General features: G+C 42.9%; 1 protein-coding gene across 1 annotated transcript in view; it reads left to right on the top strand.

Moving 5' to 3' along the window:
• The first annotated feature begins 1973 nt into the window (after positions 1-1973).
• The window catches only part of Stim2 (stromal interaction molecule 2), a 106101-nt gene continuing 85027 nt past the window's right edge, over positions 1974-23047 (top strand). The window contains exon 1 of the mRNA XM_051174109.1: positions 1974-2489. Within this exon, the coding sequence (XP_051030066.1) occupies positions 2150-2489 (340 nt within the window). The 5' untranslated portion in view covers positions 1974-2149. The remainder of the gene's footprint in view (positions 2490-23047) is intronic.

Below are 23047 nucleotides of genomic sequence, written 5' to 3'. Positions count from 1 at the left end.
CTAGAGAAACAAACATTTATGACCCCGAATACAATATCTTGCCCGCACCCTGTCTTTTAAAGAAATGGTATATCCTCTTTTTTTTTTTTTTTTTGAAGACGCTTGGGCCCACCAATTTGTTTAATTTTTCCTGATTTTATATTGTTATTTCTATAACACCGTTCACACTACCCACTTTAGTAACTGATTCCTACCTTGTAATAACCTATAATTGTTTAATAGACAAAAGTTTTTATCTCCTGTGCAAGGTGGTAAATTTCCCTAGGGAAGGACAGTTAGCAATCATACAGCTTCAAGTTCTGACTTATTTGAGCTTTTCAAGTGCTTCTTGGTCCGTTGAATCTCCACCAAAAGTACTTTGCTTGGCATATGTGTTCAGTAAATATCGATGAATTAAGTGATGCCTCCTGGAGAGTAGGAAACCAACTTGTTTACTTCACGGTTTCCTGGTGCCCTGGCAGTACTGTCTACTCAGTAAGCACACGAGTCATTGCTGTTCCTTTCAGCCAGCCAAACAGAATCTTACAGTTGCCCTGCAAGGATTCCTGCGCCCCCAACACCATGTGCCCAAGAAATCTGTCAAGGAATAACGGTGGACGGGTTGATTAGCCTCTTTTCTGGAGCACATTTCTGCCCCTTCCACAATGAGCCATAGCTGAGGTTCCTTTGGTCAAGCTTCCTAAGGAATTACTTTGGAAGCTGTCTAACTAGACTTCTTGACTTCTGAAACAAAGTGATCTAAACTGCAAGGCAACGGCAAACCCAACAGCAGGCAGGTCTATGTTCTTAACAATCCTAGCTACAAGATCTTAAATCATTGTGTGTGTATGAGGGCTCTGCCCCTCCTTTTAAAAGAAATGCTTATGGGTCTCTGAGGTACCTCGCTCGCAGCCCAGTGCCATTTACAGGGGTCACATCCCGACCACTCCCACAATTAAAGACAAAATCAAACAACAGTAACAACCTAGTCCCTGACCCGGTGGGACAGCGATCTCTTAGAGGAAACGGATCTGGTTCTCTCCTCCTTTAAACCAATTAAACCTGTCCGGAGCAGAATTTGCAAGAGAGTGAACTTCTTGGATGTACAAAACTTTGCTTCATTGCAGACAAGCAAAATGGTCAAGTCTATATTGTAGCGGTGGCAACCTGTTCAGGCGCCAGAGTCTGCAGGGGGGGGGGCGGGGAGGGCAACAGTGTGGCGAGGGCCGCGGGCAAACGTCAGCAAGGAGAACAGTAAAAAGCCAGAGCAAATTATTTGAACATTTCCATCCAGTAGTTTGCTAAATCTGGCGGCGTCCGCTTATTAGCCTGGGACGGTGGGTTAAGTGATTGTGACATTTCAGGGCACGGATTTCGTCACTTGTGCAATGGCGATGAGAAGGATGGGTTGCACTATGCTGCTGTAAATTCCTAGCACGCTGGCGATGGCAGAGCGAGCGCTTCACCCAGTGTTTGCTAAGTAAACACAACCACAGGCTGGGTTAGCCTGCACTTCCAAACAGCCTGCAACCGGTAAGCGCCACCTACATCCAAGTCGGGGGAGGCCGCTCTTTCTGACCCTGGCATCAGTGCATTTAGGAGGGGGTGGGATCTGCGGCGTCCACACGCTTCCTGCAGCTCCCCAGGCCGCCCATCACCCGGATCCTCCGGCGCGTGGGCGGGGACGCACGCCTTCCTCCGGAGCTCCCGCTCGGGGCGGGCACCGACCGGGGGCGCGGCTTCCCAGGACCCCGCCCACCAGCGTGGGAACGCCCCACCCCTCCGAGGCGCGGCGCACGCGCGGTGCCAGCGCAGCGCGCCGGGCCGCGCCGCGTCTGCGCCGTGGCCCGGGCAGCGGGTGGGTAGGCGGAGCCTCGGGACTCGAGCCGAGCCGAGCCGAGCCGAGCCGAGCCGAGCCGAGCGTGGTGCTACGGCGGCGGGCGCGGGCCGGACGGAGGGAGGGAGGGAGGGGGCGGGGGGATGCGCCCCGGCGGCGGCGGCGGCGGCGGCGGCGGCGGCGGCGCGGGCGCTGGGCTGGGGCTTGGCCGCGCCAGAGCGGCGGATCCCGGCGTCGCCGCGGCAGCTGCGCGCGGGGAGTCGCGCCGGGTCGGGAGACGGCGGAGCCGCAGCGCGCTCCCCCACTTCTTTTCATTTTAAATAACCGGAGCCAATGAACGCGGCGGGGAGCCGAGCCCCGCGGGCCGCCGCCGCCGCCGCCGCCGCCGCCGAAGCGAGCGGGCTAGCGCCCGGACGGAGCCCGCTTCCCAGGCGCCGGGGCCCGGGGCGGACGGCGGCTCCCCCCGCTCCCGGCCGGGCCTCGCGCTGCCCCCTCGGGCGGAGCTGGGCTTGGCGGCCGCTGCCGCTGCTGCTGCTGCCGCTGCTGCTGCTGGCGGGCGCGGCGGACGGATGCGACCTGGTGCCCCGGCACCTCCGCGGGCGGCGCGCGCCGGGGCCGGCCGGGGCGGCTCCTGCGGCGGCTGCGGCGGGCGAGCGCCGGGCGCTGCTGACAGGTGAGGCCCGGGCGGCGGGCAGGCTGGCGGGGACCCCCGTACCCACCCACCCCTCCAGCCCGGCCGGACCCCAGCGCCGAGGGCTCGTGCCCCGGCGGTCGCCTTGCTAGCCCCGCGGCTGGCGCTGTGTGCGCCCGCTGCGGCTTCTGCGCCCTTCTTAGGAGCGAGTGGGGCTTTGCTTTCTCTTCCGTGCCGCCCGACGGGCCCCGCTTGGGGGTCGCCTGTGTCTGTCCGGGGCCGGGGTTCGTTTCCCCTCTCCCCCCCCCCGAAGCTGCGGGCGGGAGAAAGTAGGCGGCGGCGGCGGAGGCGGCAATGCGGTATGGAGTCGGCCTCTGCTGCCTTTGCAAAGGCAGCTGGCAGCGCCCGCCTTAGCGATTGGGAGCCCCCGGCTGAGCGCGCTGTCCCAGGGGCAGCCGCAGAGGACATTCTTTGAGGCAGAGCCACGGCACCTAGCGAGGGCCGTTAGTGGTTGTGGAGAAACGGCAATGTCTGGTGTGCTTTTTTTTTTTTTTTGGTGGGGTCCGAGGCCGTCGTAAGGGACGGAAAGTATCTGCTGGTCGAGAGCATCCCCGGGCGACAAAGGGTGCGGAAGGCGCAGCAGGTAACCAGCAAACCTAAAATTTATCAAGTGCACAGGGTATTTGCGACGTGGGTTTGGGCAGCGTAGTTCCCGATGGGAGTGCACTGGCATCTCATCTTTTAAGTGCAGAGCGTTCTAGCACTTGACAGAAAACTTGCGAACGTGCCTGGTAAGGCTGAGCAGCAGAAAACTGCACGCTTTTAAAGCCTTGGTTGTCTTATATAACTGATCTGGTGTGGTTTAAGCACTGAAATGATTTCCTGGGGCAAAGTGGTGGAGCTAGAGTAACTTTTATTTTTTTCTTCTTCCTGCTGTGCTCGTTTTTAAGGTAGAGCTCTAGGTTTTCTGGAGGAATAGCAAGATTAAAGAGGAAGAAGATGACCCACTGTTAATTTAACTACAGCGATAGCACAAGAGGCGCCTGGTAGGCACTAACAGCTGCTCTGGGACGTGTTCGGGAGGGCTCAGATGGAAGCAGCTTCTGTGAGTTCTCTGACAGGCTATTTCCTGTTGTAGAGAGGAGGAGGATGTTGGTAAACGTTGTCAGGCAGTGTTGTAGGGTGTGTAGAACATAATGGTCAGCTTATTTAAGGTACTCGAAAACTTAGCAGATCCTGTTCAGCTGACGCAGGGGACCCTTGGATGAATGAATATATATGTAGACTATCATCTGTAGGTACATAATACTGCAGGGGAGGGTCGGATTGGATGGTTTCGTGCTCGAATAGTTATTTTCTAATAAGAGTGTGGCACGTGTAGAAGGGAGCAGCGATAAACTAGTTAAGTAAGACTGTGTTGAGGGCTTGTTGCCTCCCGTGGGGACAGAACAGAATTGCTTTGGCCTCTGAGCTATAGGAGTGTAGTTTTGTTGTTATTTTTTAATTTTTTTTTTAAAGAAATGTTTGATTAGTAGGTAATTGCATAACGCCTTACCAAAGGGAATCGGCAGAAGGACGGTGATGCAGAACTTTATTTTAACAAGTGTTGTACTGAGAACATCATATCAGGAAAATAAGTGCATGGAATTTTAATAAGCTGCAACCCTTTTAATTTTCTCTGTAGTTATTTATGGCACATCGGTAAAGACAAGGTGGTTCTTACTGGGAAAAATCAGACTTCTCACACAAACTGAATTTGTGTGTGCTTTTTAGGTGAAGTTTACTGGAATAATGTTAACCTTGGAATTACTTCTTTTGATCTCAAGTTTTTTTTTTTTTTCCTTTTGTTTGAGGATTACTTTGAAAAAGTTAAACATTTCCACTTAAAGTTTCAGTTTCTAAGACTATACGGTATCCAAGTTAAATCGTAGTAGTCTTAATATTTATGTAAATACGGTCAATAGTGCTGGCGTTTGGGGAAATGTATATTGAAAACCATTTGTGAAGTTGGAGAATGGTGAAAGTTGCTTTGACTTCTTCTGTGGCCTCTGTAGGGCCCTTTCTCATTTCATCCTTTTTTTTTTTTTTTTGAGGGTAGTTCTCTTTTATGGTTTCATTTGTTATATGAAGCCTGGAACAATTGATGGTGATATATATATATATATATATATATATATATATATATATATATATATTTATTTTTACGATTCAGGAAGTGGAGCCACAGCTAAACCCAAGCTACTATCTGTTTAAATTCTGCACTGTGTTAATGCATAGATGAAGACATGAGCATCAGTTGTAAGACAACTACATTTCATGTGGATTTTAAAGTTTGGAAATTTTGTAAGAATTGTGGGAGAATTTCACTGCTGGTACTTGAAATAAATAGCTCTATAACTTGGCAGCCAAATCACTCTGCTTTCTTCTCCGGATTGGTACTTTTAATATTTACCTGTCAGGAACGTCTTAGGAATTTGCCTCATTAATACAACCTAGAAAACATTTTTTTTTTTTTTTTATTGAGGCTTACCTCCCAATGGTTTATGTTAGTGTGTTTTAAGATTAAATTGTTTTTTAAATCAATCTGGCTGGATCTTAGTTTGGAGCAGGAAGAGTATTCTTGCAGAGATAGGCAATGACACCATCAAAAGAAAAGGATCTATTGTCTTAAATGTTTTAGGAATGTGGAACCAATATTTATAATATCTCATGGTAAAATTTTAAATTGTATGTATGCACACACACACACACATATTTAGTTAAGAAAGTAATTCAAATGATTGAAATCTGATTCAGATTAAAGACTGATGACTGGAAGTTGGCAGATTATATTCTGAATCAGTACTTTTGAAAATTGTTTTTGTTTAACACACATAACATCAATGGATTGACTCCAGTGGAGAGTGGTTGAGCTCATCAAAATAGTGAAATAATGAGAAATCTTGGAAATGCAATCCCCCCCTCCGGTGTGTGTGTGTGTGTGTGTGTGTGTGTGTGTGTGTGTGTCCACAAAACACAATTTGGAAAAATATGTAGAATAATTTAACACTATTTTTCACTTTCACAGCTAATTGTTTCAGAATTTTAAAACAACCAACTCTGTGTAACTTTTTAAGGAAACAGAGTAACATTTTTAATGAAATAGAGTAACATTGTTTAGTGTTTGTGTAAACATTTTATCACTTCACTGATTCAGTATACTATCAGATGTATTAAAATCTCAACAAAACCTTACAATACTCTTAGTTGAAAGAACAATGCGTTTGGAAGGGCCAATTTACCCAGGAGTATTAAACACCTATGCTTCAGGGCATTCACTAATTTAGATGGGATTTTTTTTTCAGGTTTCGAAAAGTATTAATCCAAGCTTTTACTTGCCACTCACCTTGCATTCCCAAGACTTATCCAGTAGCCATTACCTTATTAGTGCCACATTTGAGTGGCTGGTTGGCTGTGTGAGCTGTATGTGTGCCATGTTGAGTCATTCTTTGCTGTAGGCTGGCCTGTGCTGGTGTTTGCATTGTGACACTCTGTGTTCTCTGCAAGCCTTTGATGCCCCCCCTGCTGTTTTTTCCCCTCCTCCACTCATTGATTGCTGAGTTTACTTTGTATTGCTAGCTACAGGGCCTGCTTGTATCTGAGTTTCATCTGTTCTGCATGTTTAAAAGGAGTTATACATTTGTTTAGAAACATCCCATCCTTTGTTTAAGACTCCCAGGGGTCCCATTGGTCACTGTGGAGGATCTCATAAGTGTCAATTGGAAATGAGGGTGTAAGATTTAGCTTCTACTTGGGCTGGGTCGTGGTGGTGGAAGCCATTAATCCTAGCGCTTGGGAGGCAGAGGCAGAGGCAAGTGGATCTCTGAGTTTGAGTCCAGCCAGGTCTACAGAGCTAGTTCCAGGATGGGCAGGGCTACATGGAGAATCCCTGTCTTGAAAAACAAACAAACAAAACAAAACAAAATAAAACATTCTGTGAGATAATTTGCTGGTGATTTAGTTTGTGGTGGGGTTAAAGCTGATGTTTTTAGGTTAATTGAGACTCATGAGTAATCGTATCAACTATTTTGGATATTGTTAATATGATGTGAATACTTCCAGAGTTATACTTGGAGATACTTACACATATAGTATAGTATAGACTGATTAAGTGAATGTTAAAATTATCAACTAATAATGATTAATAAGCTACTTTTGATATTCATTAGAGTTTGGACCAAGTTAGGAACTAACTAGATTATTTTTAATTTGGTAAGTTTTATCAACCAAACAATTATTAAATACATGCAAGAGATAGCAAACTAGGAATATGGACGAATGCACACAAGCATAGGCCCCGAGTCCGCTCATTAGCAAAACTCAAGACTATCACAGACTGGGCAGTACCGTATGCATTAGCTCTTGCTAGGTGTCGGTAGTGTGCTGACTGCTTCCTATGATCTGAGACCAACCCGTTAGAGCATTACTTTCATACAAGACACAAGAAAATGGATGCTCACGCTTGCATGTCATGTATGTGTATAAATCTGAACAATGTTAGGCCAACTTTGATTAGCATAATAACGGAGTACAAACTGTTGGGGAAAGGAAGAGGCTTGTGTGGATTCTGAGAAAGCCCAGGCTTGTATACCTCATGTAGAGGTCAATGGAAGGGCCTTGGAAGAGGAGGCAGATATAAGAAAGAGTTAGGAAGAAGCTAACTGTTCAGAGATATGCCTAATGTGTGTGGAGGAAAGGAGAAAAGGCTGGGCCCAGGCTACCAAGCGCTCCCCGGTGTATTTAGTGTGTAGGGAAATGTCAGCACATCTAAAATTGGGTCTCTTGGCCATGTGCTAGGAAATATGGGAAACAATCAGAACAATGTGGTAAAAGTCTTTGGCACATTGATTTAGTTGGTTAACTTCGAAAACTGACGTGAAAATTTTTTAATTAAAGATGTTAAGAAATACTAAATGCGTACACACTCTGGGGAATGTAAAGTTACTTTAATGCTTTAGGGCAAATCAGAGGACATTTTGAATAACCCCAAGAGTTTTTTCATGAACTCGTAAGAGCCCCTGGTCTTTAACCTGTCATCAGTGGGGGAGAGGGCCTGTGATACTTAGGCATGAGAATGACCTGTGTTTGAAAAAGCGAGTTCTGGGTGGGTGGGTGGATGGTGGTAAGAGGGTAGCTAGGAAGCAGTACGGCACTCTGGAAACACTTGCAAGACGTTTTAGAAAGTCAGTTTTACCCTTGAGTTAAGACAGGGGCTTGGCTGTTTCTTTTAGCTTCAGCATTTCTAGAATGATTTAAGTTAGTACAACCTTTGAAAACTCCCAGAAGAAACACAATGTCTTCCTCACTTTAAGTTTGCCTATTTACCATTTCAAAATTAGGTATTTGTGTGTATGACTTGCTTTCTGTGATGATTTTTAAAGTTCTTAACAGCAAAACATCACAGATATACTTGCTAATTAGTCTGATAAACAAAAATACCAACAGCTAAAGATAATATATTTGTGTTTACGTAAAGCCTTTTATTCTATACTTCAGTATACTTTTCATTCTGTTTTGAGCTTGTACTGTATATTATTAGCATGTGCTCTCCCACCTAGATAGCTCGTTGTCTCTTGAGCACTCTTCTGAGTACTGGCTTATTATTTGTCTCAAAATTAACTGTTGGATTTCCCGTGTGAGGTTCAAGCCTGGTTTGTAGATGATCATCTCCAGTCAGACCTAAGTGGGTTGTTTTGCCTTCTTCATTTTGGTTTTAGTGTCTGTAGGTTTCCTTATCCTCAGCCTCTCTGGACACTTTTCTAGTCTGCCTTTGAATAACCACTTTCCTTGACTGGAGTCTTTGTTGCTGGTTTTAAGGATGGTTCTCTCCTAAACCATAGTTCTCAGACTTGTGTTCTTCCAGCTGAACATTTGTTTCCTCCTCAGAGAACTTCATTACTAGGAAAGTTCTGCCGGGGTAGGGAACCCCAGGCCAATGATCCATTGGGCTCTTGGCTTTTTTTCATTTGGCTGGTGCGGTAAGTAGCAAGCCCTGCATGGGCCTTCATGTCACCATCCCCAGAATAATTTCCTTTCTGCTAGGCTTTGTCAGTCACGTAATTTTCAGGGAGCTAACTTTGGATTAAGGATAAAGGTAGTTGCAGGATGTTTGTAGTGAAGGCTGAGTGTTTTTTAAGATAGGGTTAGTAGCTCTCCCCATTTCTGCTCTTCCCACAGCTCCAGGGGACCTCCCAAGCTCAACCAGAAGTTTACTGGGATGGGCCTGCTGGAGAGCTTGTGTCTGGGTTATCTGCATGTGTGCTGCAGCTCTGTTTGCCTCCAGTTACCTTCACTTTCTCTGTCTCTGATCTTCATTTTGTAAATGGAATACTTCAAAAACTCTTACTGAATTAAGTGTTGGGTTTTTAATTAAAAAAAAATACTGGCAGTGATTCTTATTACATCATTTCTGAGTATTAAACAGTCCCATTTTAAAAACTTCTTGGAGTAATGACAATGATTTGTATTTGTCAAATGATTCTCGGAAACTGAAATTAGATTTTCATTTTGTTTTGTTTTTTTTTTTTTTTTGATAATTTTTTTTTAAATTTTAATTTGGAACAAGCTTGTTTTACATGTCAGTCCCAGTTCTTGAACCCTCTTGTCCTCCCCTGTTCTCCCCACCAGTCCCCATCCCATCCCCTCTCTGCTCCCCAGGGAGGGTGAGGCCTTCCATGGGGATCTTCAAAGTCTGTCATATCATTTGGAGCAGGGCCCAGGTCCTCCCCCCATGTGTCTAGGCTGAGGGAGTATCCCTCTATGTGGGATGGGCTCCCAAAGTCCATTCATACACTAGGGATAAATACTGATCCACTACCAGAGGCCCCGTAGCCTGCCCAGTCCTCCTAACTGACACCACATTCAGGGGGTCCGGGTTGGTCCTATGCTGGTTTCCCAGCTGTCAGTGTGGGGTCCATGGGCTCCCCCTTGTTCAGGTCAGGGTGTTACAGTGTAACTTAATGTAGTCTCTGTTTCATCTTCTTCAGGTTAGTCAACTACAGATGCCTCCACCACCCATGTTGGCTTACAGTGTGTGACCATGCCCACCCCCTCATCTGCTGTTCAACACTCTCCTTGTTACAGATGTGTGCTTTCCGAGTCCCGAGGTGATCTTGACCCGCCTCCTCTGTTGCTGTTTTCCAACAGTAAAGGGCTGACTTGCCCATTGAAGAGGGGTGTAGGTTCCCGTCTCCTCCTTCTGCTCCTCTCTGAGCTGCCCTGCTTTGCCACACCTGCTCATTGTGTTAATCCGTGTTGTTTTCTTGTGATTTGAAAATTGCATTGGTAGGTGCCTTCCATTTTTGGAATCTGCATCTGTGGTGTGCATTCAGGCCTTAGGACTTTGAGAGTGGGTATGAGGGAGAGCTGAGGGGGACTAAAGGAACTTTTTAGTGGGCATGTGTGTTTGCGTACACTTCTTCTGTTGTGTGGCAGCCATGACGTGAGGAACTGGGTCCTGTAAAGATGATGCAGTTTGCCTTAGAAAAAAATTATTGTGAGAACAGGAACCCTGAAACTTGCCTGGGAGTGTATGCACACAGTGTAAGAATGCGTTAATTTTGTAGCTTGTCTGTTTACAGTGCTATGTTTACTAGAAATACACGAGATATATCTGTACGTTTATGTCCCTTTTCAGCACTTTTCAGGGATAGCCAAGATGTGGAAACGACTTAAATACCTGTTGATGAAGAATGGATACAAAGGTGTGACACTTAGACAGAGATAGTGGGCTATTAATGTTTGCTGATGCAAGAATGGATAAAGAAGATTGACATATATACCCACAGTCAGCGTGGTTTTATTCAGCCATTCAAAGGAGAAAATTCTTCTATTTTGTGGTAGTGTAGGTGAATCTGGGAAGCATTCTGCTAAGTAGAACAAATACAGAAGTAAATAAAACAGACACAGAAGGATAAATACTGCATGGTTTCACTTGTGTGGGATCTGAAAATATCAAATGTATTAGAATAGACATTTCCAGGTTACTTTAGATTTTGTAAGAGAGTGCATCATCGTGTTATCTCATACTGAAAGTAAGGGTAAAGGTGTTTGTTAATCGATACATTGTGCAGTACGGTAATGATGACTGTTTCCACAATTACACTCTTATCAAATCAAATAATACACCTGGAATGGCTATATACACTTCCACTTGTCAAATGTACCTCATCAAAATGAAAAAAAAAATGTATTCAGTGGGAGATTTTTTTTGTTCTTCTTGTACATTTTCAGTACTAAAGATAAATTGTATAGGGTCTCCACCCCAGCTTTGGAAGCTGGCATCTAGCCAGGATCTTGCCAATGTTAGGTAAGCCCTTTACCAAGGAGCTTTGGAATAAGATGTGATGTAAGCAAATGGACTTCAGATTTTTAGGGAGATGTCCAGCCTTTCAAGATCAGTAAGATACCTGTCCTGAGGTCTGCTAGACCTGTACCCACTTAAAGGCCAATGGGAAGTGCGATAAAGGTGAGGATTTGCCATTCTTGGGTTGAATAAATGTTCTGTGGAGAAGTTGTTTTCCAGAGTGGAGTAGAGCTTGCGAATCGGTCACGTAGAACGCACACAGTATGACAGCAGGGAGCTGAGAAGGGATACCTTCTCGCCTGAGAATGCTAGATGTGGTTGTGGATGGCAGATACCCAGGATGCTGTGACAGTCAGTGCTGAGCCTGTGTACAGCGCTCCAGCATTCAGGTTTACGTGTGGAGCTCAGCTTTTGGGTAGCAGTTTTGTATATCTTAGCTCATTTAGTTCTTCGAGAATCCTTGTGAGGTTATTACTGCTATTTCCTGTAGTCAGTGTTACATGTAGTGACAGTTTAGTCTGTACCTTAAAATCTGGCAGCGCAGCGCTTGAGAGCACTGAGTGCTTGCTTTCCTGCCTCCCACGTGGGCCTGGAGAGATGCAGCCGTCAAGGGCGCTGGCTGCTCTTCCAGAGGACCAGGTTTAATTCCCATCGCCCACGTGGAAGCTCAATACTGCGTATCTCCAGTTCCAGGGCCTCTGACACCCTCACACAGACAAATGTGCAGGCAAAATACCAGTGCACATAAAATGCAAATAAATAATTAAGAAAAATCTTCCAGTGCCAAGGATCTTTAGGTTAAAGTAGAGAGTGTAACTGAAGTTAAATCAGGTTGGAGAATCAATAGAATTAGATATTCTAGGTGGCGTGAAACTAGGCCTTTATTGTCCATTGGCCTTTGAGTGCATCTTTATTTTCTTGCTGTGAAATATTCTGAACTTCTAAAGGTCACTCCTGTGTAACACACAGATCCTGAAGTCCCGTGAAAGCCTGCAGTTTGCTGTAAAAAGTCATTGTCCCCAATAAAAGGGGGTTGGCGTTTGTGCTTTGCTTTGTGTGGATATTTCCTCTTGGGACGGGATGTGGGTTTAGGATTCATACAGCTTTTGTATGGGTCGTTCTTTTGTGTAACGTGACTTGACTAGTCAAGACTACAGCCTGCAGACAGTAGCCGGTTTTTATTACTTTGCCTGCCAATCTGGTAATGGTTTATTATTGCAGGTAGGCGGCTCTGTGTGTGAGGGTCTAACTCTCTGTATCTTTTGAGTGGGGTTTAAAGAACAAATGAGTGAATAGTCTGCTTAGCATAGAGCCTGACAAGTGTATGTGCCCCATTACTGCTAAAGCTGTCCATTCCTTTTGTCCATTCCCATGGATGAAGGAGGGTTGTAGAAATGTGCTGAGGCTTGCTGAGTATTAGCAAGGAAGTGTATGAAATTCTCAGAGTAAGTTACAAGATTGTAGAGAAATGATGCTATCAATAGGCATGAAAATCAGAAAGTAGTGAGGTATTTTTGAAGACGTTGGTGGATTCTTTAGGTAGGTTATTTTGTATGTATTTTGTTTTATTGTTTGTGGTGCTGAGGCTTGAACCCAGGGCCTTGCACATTGTAGGCAGGCACTCCACCACTGAGCTACATGCTCAGTTTACCTTCGTTATTTTAGCTAAACAAAAGACTTCACAGTGCATTGTAGTTGAAATGTCAGCAATAAAAACTCAATTTCTGAACTTAAAAGTTTATTACAGGAAATTTAAAAACTAGGGAAGATTAAACTAGAAAGCACATTTACCTTAACAACTGGCAGTGACTCTTCAGACAATTTTTTTTTAACACTCTTAAAAATACATTTATTTTTCAAATGTATTCACTAATAATAACCTCAGGGAGTGATTTCAAAAGTGTAATATTGGAGTTGGAGATTGGTTCCAATGATCTTTCCATGTTAAGCATGTATTTATGAGTAATTTAAAATGTGAAATCAAGGAATACTTGGATGTCAAGTGTATCGTATAGGCTTATGAGAAGTGTCGAGAACATTGATGAGTCCTGGTGTAAGGTTTTTGTTCACATAGAGCTTATATTAATGTTTAAACTGTGAAAATAACAATATTTTAAAAATTATGAGATGTACAGAGAATACATGGAATAGAAAATAATGTGGATAAATGGTGTGGGGGCCCCTGTTAATTTAGGTGGGCGGATGAATTGGGGAAGCTTGTAAGAAATTCATACTAAAAAATTGCCTCCTGTCTCCCTCCCTGCCTCCCTCTGTGTCTGAACCCAGTGTGGGAATTGAACTGAAGCTGTCAGATTTGGCAGCAAGCACCTTTTCCTGCTAATATCTCACTAAACTTGTGGATTCGGTCCCTATGGGGGCCAGAAAAGGACATCACGTCCCCTGCAGCTGGGGTCCCTTGTGCTGTGAGCTCCCCAGTGAGGGAATCACAAGCTCTCTGAAAGTTTGTGCTCTCCACTGCTGACCCGCCTTTCCTGCTCCCCGAAGAACATACATATTCTTTTTGTTTTGTATTTTTGAAACAGGGTCTCACTGTGTAGCTCTGGCTGTCCTGGAGCTCACTGTGTAGACCAGGCTGGCCTTGAACTAAACTCACAGTGGTCTGTTTGCCTCTGCTTCAGGAGTGTTGGGATTGAAGGTGTGTACCTGGTTTAAGGCCGTATTTTTAAATATAGTATTCGAAGGGCAAGTCATTGCAGAGTTGGGGGATAGCGTATCATGTACAGGTAATAGTAGCTTCGTTAGAGATCCTGAGGCAAGAATGTTTGGATTACAAAAACTTCACATAGTCAGTAAAGCACACCAGTGTAAAAAACTGGCTTGGCATCAGGAGTGTAATACCAGATCTGGGGAGGCGTTGATTGGCAGATCCCTTGGAGTTCATCGGTAAGTCACAGAAGCTGAATCCATGGGCTCCTGGTTCAGTGAGAGACAGGTCTCAAAAAATCAGCTGAGAAAGACACCCAGTGTCAACCTCTAGACATCATGTCAGGGACATACAGCACAAACCCATGTATATGGCCTCAACTGCAAGTCCACTCTCTCTCTCTCAGACACACACACACACGCACGCACGCACGCACGCACAGTGAGAAGGAGAGAGTACTGCTCTTCTGAGCATATTTAGGGGGAGATCAGCTTGAGATCTGCCTGCTGAAGAGAGTAGGGTCAGATGGTTCACATCTTTCTAGTTCTTCCCCCTTGCTGGCCTTTTTCAGATGGGAAGCAATGGACTGTTTTTAAGGAGGGAAGTGAAATGATAGGACTAATTTTTGTTTTTTAGGCCATGATAGAAGATATATAAAAGTATTTTTAAGTGTATGCTTTTAGTGCTGTTAGATAGTTTCCCCAACTGCTGGCAACTGCCATTTTAAATTTTTGTTCTTGTGAATTAGATTACATTAGGTACTTGGTGTAAGTAGAATCCCATAGTATCTGTCAAATTGTTTCTAATTTGTTACTTGACTGAATGTCCTCAAGGCTTACCCATGTTGTAACATTAAGCAGAATTTCCTAAGAAAGGCACTTTATTTTATATGCAGATCGCCTTTTTCCACCCACCCACCCACCCACCCACCCACCCACCCACCCACCCATCCATCCACCATCCATCGACATGTTTTGACTGATGTAAGTAATGTGAGCAACATGTATGTGCTGCTCCCTCTCTCTGATACTTGCTTTCAGTTGTTTTTACTAGATGCCTAGAAGTGGGATTGCTGGATATAGGTTGCTTTTACTCTTCATTTTCTTGGCTCTTGGTGCTATTTTATAGGTGGCAGCACCATTTATAACCTGACCTTAACGAGTTTGCAGAGTACCATGCTTTGCATGAATTCCATTTAAGCTTTGTTGGCTGCTGTTTGTGGGTGATGGAATATTGATAGGAAGCCTGATCACAGGGACATTGTCCTGGCAGGCGTGTACCCTGTCCATTTGGAAGTGTTGTAGAATTTGAGGGGAGAGGAAGGATTTAGGTAGTTTGGAGTTAGCATTGATTTGATTGTGCATGCGTTGGGACATGGCTATGGCAGTAACAGAGAAAACAAAGGCTGCTCTTGGGTTGTGCTGTTTAAAACTCCTTGTATGGCGTTGCCTTTCTGGCACGGAGCATTCCTAATGGACCCCGCATATTTTTCCTTATGCCTCATTGGTCAGTCCAGTTTGTCATCAAAAGGAAATAGTTACCTCTGTTTAGGACAAACATGTTTCGCCCTCTTACAGCTGGGGAAAGGGGCTCACCTTACGGATCCTTTGAGGAAAAAGAAGGGAGGAAGTGACACATAGTTTTATGAGCTTTGGCAAAGTATTGTGATTTTTTTTGGGGGGGTGGGGTGGGGTAGTATTTAAAGCAGTTTAGTTACCTTGTAGGGCTGTTATGAAGATAATATAAAAGAATTTTTTACATTAGCAAGGGATACCCAATACCCAGTTAACATCATTTTACTTGACTCTGCTTCAACCATATTATCGTGTGTGTGTGTGTGTGTGTAGAGTCCTTATTCCTTAGAATAATGATACCATTGTTTGTCTAAACAAACACAAACTGTTTTTTTTTCCTCAAGATTTATTTATTTCTATTTTGTGTGGATAGGTGCTTTGCAGTATGTATATCTGTGTATGATGTATGTGCCTAGTGCCTATAGAGGTCAGAAGAGGAAGTCTGATCTGCTGAAACTGGAGTTTCACATGGTTGTTAGCCACAGTGGATGCTGAGAACCTAACCCTAGTCCTCTGCAAGAGCAGCGAGTGCTCTTAAGGGCTGAGCAGATCCCTGGGTTACCCTTGACTCAGATCTTTTCATCCTCCTTCCTACCATATTTGTTTCAAACTCAGTCGTCTGGCCTAGATGAAGCAATACTCTTGTAGTTGATACTGTTTTCTCGTACATGTCATGCTCATTAGTAAAACTTAGTTTTCCAGATCACTAGTCAGATCTAAACCAGGTATGAGGTTCCGGGGGATACACATTGTTGACCTATGTATCTCAAGTGTATGTCTGGAGAACTGGGCTCTCTTTTTTCCTTTATTCCTTTGATTTATATTTCTGTCTTCTTAGAATGTCCTGTTTCTCAAAGACCATTCCAAGTATTTGTCATTCAGTTGGTGAATATTTGTTGAGACTATTTTGTGTTTAGTGCACTCCTTTGAAAGTTGAAGATACAGCACTGGGCGACATTTGACGTGGATCCTACTTGTCTGTGTTTTCTTTTATAAGTCTTCCAAATTACCCTCAGTGAGATGTGCCTCCTTGCCTGCTCAGGTATCTATTAGAGTTTGTTTTAAACATTGTCCCATAGCTCTTAAGTACATGTGGTCAGAAGATTTGCTTTTGGAGTCTGTTGGGGTTATTGATACTATCAATGTGTGTTGTGATTAATGATTTATCTATCTTTTTGACAGTGTCCAGTTTTTAAAAACAGACAGTTTGGTAGTCTGGGATGTAGGTTTGATTTAGTTATTGGCATCTGCTCTTACTTAATCTATCTCTAGTGGTAGAAGAAAGTTTTGGGGTGAGATACTTTGAGGAAGAGCTGTGTAACTCATCTTTATTTGTGACTGCGAGCTTCTAGTAGAGAAATGTTAGGGATCAACTTTCAGTTTTCACTTATATAAACCGAGTGGCTATGACTAATATATTACTCATTTGTCTTAAGTCATGAACTTGGATAATCTTCTACCTTTTTAATAAGAGTCTAGGGTAATTATATTGATGTGCTTATTTAAAAGCCTGGAATTTTATTCATTAACTTGTAGTGTTACAGACTTTAAAAGACATTTTATTAAGTGCTGGTTAAGGGGCTGGAGAGATGACTCCACAATTAAGGGCACTTACTGCTCTTGCAGAGGACCTGGGGTTAGCTCCCTGCACGTATGTTAGGCAGCCCACAAACTGCCTGTAACTCCATTTCCAGGGCCCCCTCCCTTTGATGCCCCCTGATCTCCTCAGGAGCATGTAAGCACCAGGTGCCCGTAAACTTTCCCGGGAACACACACATGCACATAAAAATAAAATAGCATTACATTTATGTCACTTATAAAAGCTAGTTAATATGAGTATAGTAGTCACAAGCTCACTATTAGGCATCTATAAAAGTATGTTTTGTGTCTTGGTTTGAGAGTATGTTACACAATGCTTATGTGATAGTTTTTTAAGTTCTAGGACACTAATAAAACGAATAATCTCTTCTCATGGTTTCATCTTTAATATTCTGACTATTGTCGTGCACCTGTAGCTTTACTGAAACCTGCATTCAGGACAAATTGGCACTGTGCTCATTTATGATTGCAGGGGTCTCAGGATCCAGAGTCTCAACTCCTAACTAAAGCTAAGCAGAATACTGCCTTTTATTTGTTGACACTTTTTCTTATTTATAGTATCTATTGTACAGGTCACCATAGTTAAGTTCTTGAGTTTTGTAGAAAGCATATACACGTGCTTTACATTGGAATCAATTTTAAGATCCTGCATAAACCAGAACTAGAGCCCAGATCTACTAACTTTGATGCTTAGATTGTTGCTGTGCTGTGTTTATTTGAGATTGCATCTTGCTGGGTCATCTCTGCTGTCCTTACACATCTGGGTTCAGGTGGTCCCCTGCGTGGCTGGGTTTTAGGATGCTGTACCAGTCACTGGCTGTTGCAATATAGCTATTTATTTATTTTTGAGGCAGGGCTTCTCTGTGGAGTTCAGGCTGGCCTTGGAGTGGTGATTCTTTTACCTCAGTTTACTGAATATTGAGATAGCAATCATGTACCCACCATGTCTGTGTGTGCTGTGTGTATAGAAGGAGGCATCTTAAAATCTTGGAGAAAAATGCAAATAAGTTGGTTCTTTCGCTTCCATAATGTGAATATTTGTGTTTATATACTTTCTTATAAAATTATCTGGTAGCTGTTGTAGTATATTGAAAGTTTAGCTTTACATTTTAAGTCTTTTAAAGTTGATCTTCAGGTTAGGTAGCTGGTAGTCATGATAAATTCACCATTTATCTTGAATATTAAGATTCTAAAAACTAGGATTATTTGTCTTCATGTTCTAAGTTTATAAAGGAGTAAAAAAATATTAAGGCTCTTAGGATGACTAATTTATAATGTGTTGGTAAGAAAATGGACTCTCTTCAGGAAATAGTGAGTAAAAAAAAAATCTGCGTTCAGTCTGTCTTCCAGTTCTAGATAAATAGCGGCTGTTTTTACTTAGATGCCAATTCCTAAACTAGTGTGTTTAGAGATAGTATTTCCCTAATCGTAATGAAGAATCTTATTATAACAAAGTTTGCAATTAAATAGCCAAGATCTTTTGGGTAAATGGGATTCAGAGTGAGGATCTACAAGCCACAAGAGCATTTATTTTTGTATTTGTTAAAAGATGCCATTGGAAAGTATAATTTTCAAATTCTTAATTTGTAATTTAGAAAAGTTAATTTTCATTTATTATTATCTTTTTTTTTTTTTGAGACAGGAATTCTCTGTGTGGCCCTGGCTGTCCTAGAACTCACTCTATAGATCAGGCTGACCTTATACTCAGAGATCTTCCTGTCTTTTTTCCCCCAAGTGCCGGGATTAAAGGAATGGGCTACCATTGTCTGATTTATCATTTTATAACAAGGATGTGTTCAGAATATTACATTGAAATAACCCTTCCTTCTTTAAAGTTTTTTTTTTTTTTTTTTGGTTTTTTTTTTTTTTTAATGCACACACTATATGGATCCCATGTTTACTAAATAGCACACTGTGGTACCTGTCAGCATCTACTCTATTGAAAAGTTAGGAAACTTTTTTCCTTACTTGGTATTGTTAATTCCTACTTCTTAGGCCGAGCAGTGGCCTTGTTTGTGGCTGTTATTTTGGCTGAAGAAAGTGTTAAATAAAGCTTTGGGTAAATGAATATTTCTGCTTGTATGGCTGAAAACAGAGCCCTTGACTAAACATGAGACATTGGTTGAATTAGAGTTCTTCCTATAAGGATCTTTTGTGTCAGGTGATGTTGGGCATTCTGATATATCTTCACTCCTACTTTATAGATAGCTCTTTAGGTTGTAGCATACTCTCAGCTTTCAGACACATGGTCTGCATTTCCTTTACAGGCAAGATTGCAATTTGGTTTTATTTAGTAAATAGTCAGGATTGAACCCAGAACCATGCACAAGCATTTTCTTACTGTACTGTGTCCCCAGCCTTAGATGCCATTTAAAGTCTTAGTTAACTCTTTTACCTTACTTACTCCTATAGATCTCTAAATCCCCTTTCTAGTAATTTTCTTGTAAATTCTGATAGTAGTGGAAATGGCTAAAAACATACAGGGTTTTCATGAACTAGAATTGGCATTCCCAAGGATATAGTGAATTTCATAAGTATTTCATATGACTCATAACTGACCGCTTTTGCATAATGCATTTGCTAAACAATGTTTTTTGGTTAATGTCTGAGTGTCTACATTAGTAACGTGGAAGGAAACTCTGGGCTGAGCTTTGTTGAGTACAGAGTCAGATTGTCTCTCTTATCTCTTCCTTTTCTTAATTCTGTTTTAGCCCATTTTTATCTGATTCATTTTATATGGCGTTGCTAAATCCTTTGTTGACATTTTAAGGATTACAGGATATATTTTCACAAAATCTCTCTCTATACTTCTAAATAATATGTCTTTAACATAATCTTGGTATAGTTTTGTCTTACAGGCCTCTCAAAAGGCCCATGCATTTTGGTCCTCAGCCTGTGGTACTGGTAGGTGGTAAGACCTTTTGGAGGTAAGGTCAGTGTAAGGAAGTCAGGCGTGTGCTTTAAGGGGACCAAGATTCGCTGGTTTCGTACGCGATTTTCTTGCTGATCACCATGAGGTTGTCATCTTTGTCCTACCGTCTCTGCTAGGAGATGCCATCTCCCTATAGGCACAAAAGCAACTGGGCACATTGAGTCCAGATTGGAACCTCTGAAACACCGAGTCAAAGCCAACGTCCCCCCCATAACAGGGATTGGCTCGGGTATTTATTATGTAATGTGCAGAAGCTGACTTTGTAAGCTTGAGGTAACTACATTGTTGTGGCATATTAAAGATGTGTTACATTTGTTTATGCTGTGGGATATTTGTTTAATGATGCGAAGATTTGTTGCTTTCTTTTGTTTAATTCTGTAAACCTGCATTACTGCCTGCCTAAAACATCTGATTGGTCTAATGAACAGCTGAGTGGCCAGTAGCTAGGGCGAGAGACAGGTGGGGGACGGCTAACAGAGAAAATACGTAGGAGGAGAAATCTAGGGTCGAAAAAAGTGAGTGAGGAATGGGAAAAGGAAAAGGACTTAACAGATATCTATACAACATTCCACCCAACAAAAGAATATTCCTTCTTCTTAGCACCTCATGGAGCCTTCTGTAAAATCCACCACATACTCAGCAACAAAGCAAACAGATACAAAAAACATTGGAATAACACCCTGTATCTTATAGGATCACCATGGTTTAAAGTTAGAATTCAACAACAACACAAATTGCAGAAACCCTACAAACTCATGGAAGTTGAACAGTGCTCAATTGCATCATTCCGGGGTCAAGGAAGAGATAAAGAAAGAAATTAAAGACTTCCTAGAATTGGAACTTATTGGACACTCTGGAAGCAGTGCTAAGAGGGAAGTTCACAGCACTGAGTGCCCACACGAAGAAACTGAGGGTAGTCACACTAGGGAATTAACAGCACAGCTGAAAGCTCCAGAACAAAAAGAAGCCAACTCACCCAGGAGGAGCAGACACCAGGAAATAATCAAATTGAGATCTGAAATCATAAGGTAGAAACTAGGAAAACAATACAAAGAATCAGTGTAATAGAGTTGGTTCTTTGAGAAAATCAGCAAGATAGACAAACCTTTATCCAAACTAACCAGAAGGCAGAGAGAGAACATGCAAATCAACAAAATCACAAGCGAAAAGGGGGACATAACAACGGACACTGAGGACATCCAGAGAATCAGCAGGCCATACTGTGGAAACCCGTACTCCACAAAATTGGGAAATTTAAAGGATATGGACAATTTTCTGGATAGATACCACCAAAATTAAATCAAGAACAGATAAGCAGTTTAAATAGATCTATAACTCCCAATGAAATAGAGGCAGTCATCAAAAGTCTCTCAACCAAAAAAAAAAAAAAAAAAAAAAAAAGCCCAGGGCCAGATGGCTTCAGTGCAGAATTCTACCAGAAATTCAAGGAAGAGCTAATACCAATACTCCTCAAACGGTTCCATACAATAGAAGCAGAAGGCTCATTGCCAAACCCTTTGTTCGAGGCTACAATTGCCTTGGAATCCAAACCACACAAAGACACAACTAAGAAAGAAAACTACAGACCTATATCCCTCGTGAACATTGATGCAAAAATAGTCAGTAAAATACTGGCAAACCAAATCCAAGGACACATCAGAGAAATCATCCACCATGACCAAGCAGGCGTCATCCTAGAGTGGCGGTTTTATCTCTTGGTTTGCAGCATTTTAACGGAGAAAGGGACTCTTGGGAAGCGGAAGAGGTTTGCAGGAGTGGGAACCTGAGGGAAGAGTCAACAGGAAAAATGTCTATATTAAAATGCCACAGTGAAAGTCATTGCTCCATTGCTAAATAAAAGCTTATTAATATGAACAGATTTCAACATTTGTGACTATGGTGTTTAGGGTTGCATCTTTTGGCGTTTTAATCGTCATGCAAGAATTTCCTGCCTATTTATCAGAGGTGGCTGTCTACTTCCTGTGGTCTGTTCTCTGGTAATGTCTGCCTGTGTGTTGCTTTCAGGCTTAGGTTCTGTGTGCTTTTCCTGACCCTCACGTCCCCCTGTCGAGTTCTCTGGCGGGCCTTCACTACCTGCTCTCCATGATTTAACCCATTTCTAAGATGTGTGCTTTCTTCACATTGCGATTTGATTGATTTATCAACCTGATCAGGCCAGTGAGCTTTTCCAGTTATTTTTATGATCTAGAAATTATGTATTATTTTAGTTAATGCTGAATTCTCAAGGCCTTGGATTGTGGTATCTACTTGTATTGTAAGAGCCTGTTAGTATTCCATAGTTCTCTTGATTTGATTTCAGACGTAGTAGCGGCCACTCACTTTTTCCTTTCTACAAAAGAGTGCATAGTTTTGTGGATTATGAAAGATTATGAAATCATATTAGAAGACGTAAGCCAGTTTATCATTTTAATTTTTAATGTGCTGACTTATCTGCAGAATACGTATTGAGGGCTTTGAGTGCCAGCAAAGTACACGGTGACTTATGGTGGCTTTAATTTATTTTTGAGCACACTGGCTATATTTAATAGTTTTTAAAGGATCACATTTAATCTCCCCTAAAATTCCATGGCAGCAGGAGATACTGGGGAACCTGAAAGCTTGACCCTTTAGTTTAGTATAATGCCCATTATCTCATGGATAGTGACAGAAATAGACCTTGCATAAACTTGCTAGTATTTCACTGGGTGGGTACTTGCTGGTACACTTGCCCGGGCTTCCGTCACCATGAGAACATGTTGAGATTCAGCCTTGTAAACTGTGTTTCAGTTAGGGCCCCGTGAGCCGTATGTGATCGCTTGGCCCTCATGGCTCCTGTCTTGACCACTGTTTGTAAATACTATGATTCTAACCATTGTGTGCCCTTCGGTTTCTCCACTTTAATTTGCTGTTCACCTCCTTCAGGGGTTCTCGTAGAGGCTTCCTCTGTGTGCCTTCCTGCTTTTAGTGGCCCGTATTCCTGACCATAGAACAGAAACATCGTACTGTCAGGTAACTCGCAGAGTGATGGGCCGGCCTGTCTTTGGTTTTCTTTTTATGCACATTGTTGTGTTGGTTTCTTCTCTGCTGCTAGAATACTCCCTCTTGCTGAGCCTTGACGCAGTTTCTGCCTTGATTTTTCTTCCTTAGCTTTTTACGTAGCTTGAGACCCTCTCTTCTTCCCTGCCTCCCCGTCTCCGCCCTCCTAAGCGGGAGAGTGCCCAGGCACTACTCTGCTACTCAGCAAGGGCTGGATTCCCGAACGTTCTGTGTGAGTTAGCACAGCGTCACACAGCGTCACAGTGTCACCCTTGCTTACTTTTGTCCTCTTAGTGTGGCCCTGCGTTTGTACATGCTAGTTCACTTTAAATAGCTGCAGTAACGTTTTAGTGGTTTAAAATGTGAGGACAGGGATTACCTATATTTCTCTTCTACCATGGGAAGCAAACACAGGAAGGAATGATGGGACAACATTGTCTCTAGTATAAG

This window comes from Phodopus roborovskii, unplaced genomic scaffold, assembly GCF_943737965.1.
Source record: "Phodopus roborovskii unplaced genomic scaffold, PHOROB, whole genome shotgun sequence".
NCBI classification, from domain to species: Eukaryota; Metazoa; Chordata; class Mammalia; order Rodentia; family Cricetidae; genus Phodopus; species Phodopus roborovskii.
The sequence above is the reverse complement of the archived record's forward strand: the minus strand, read 5'-3'. Positions and strand labels throughout refer to the sequence as shown.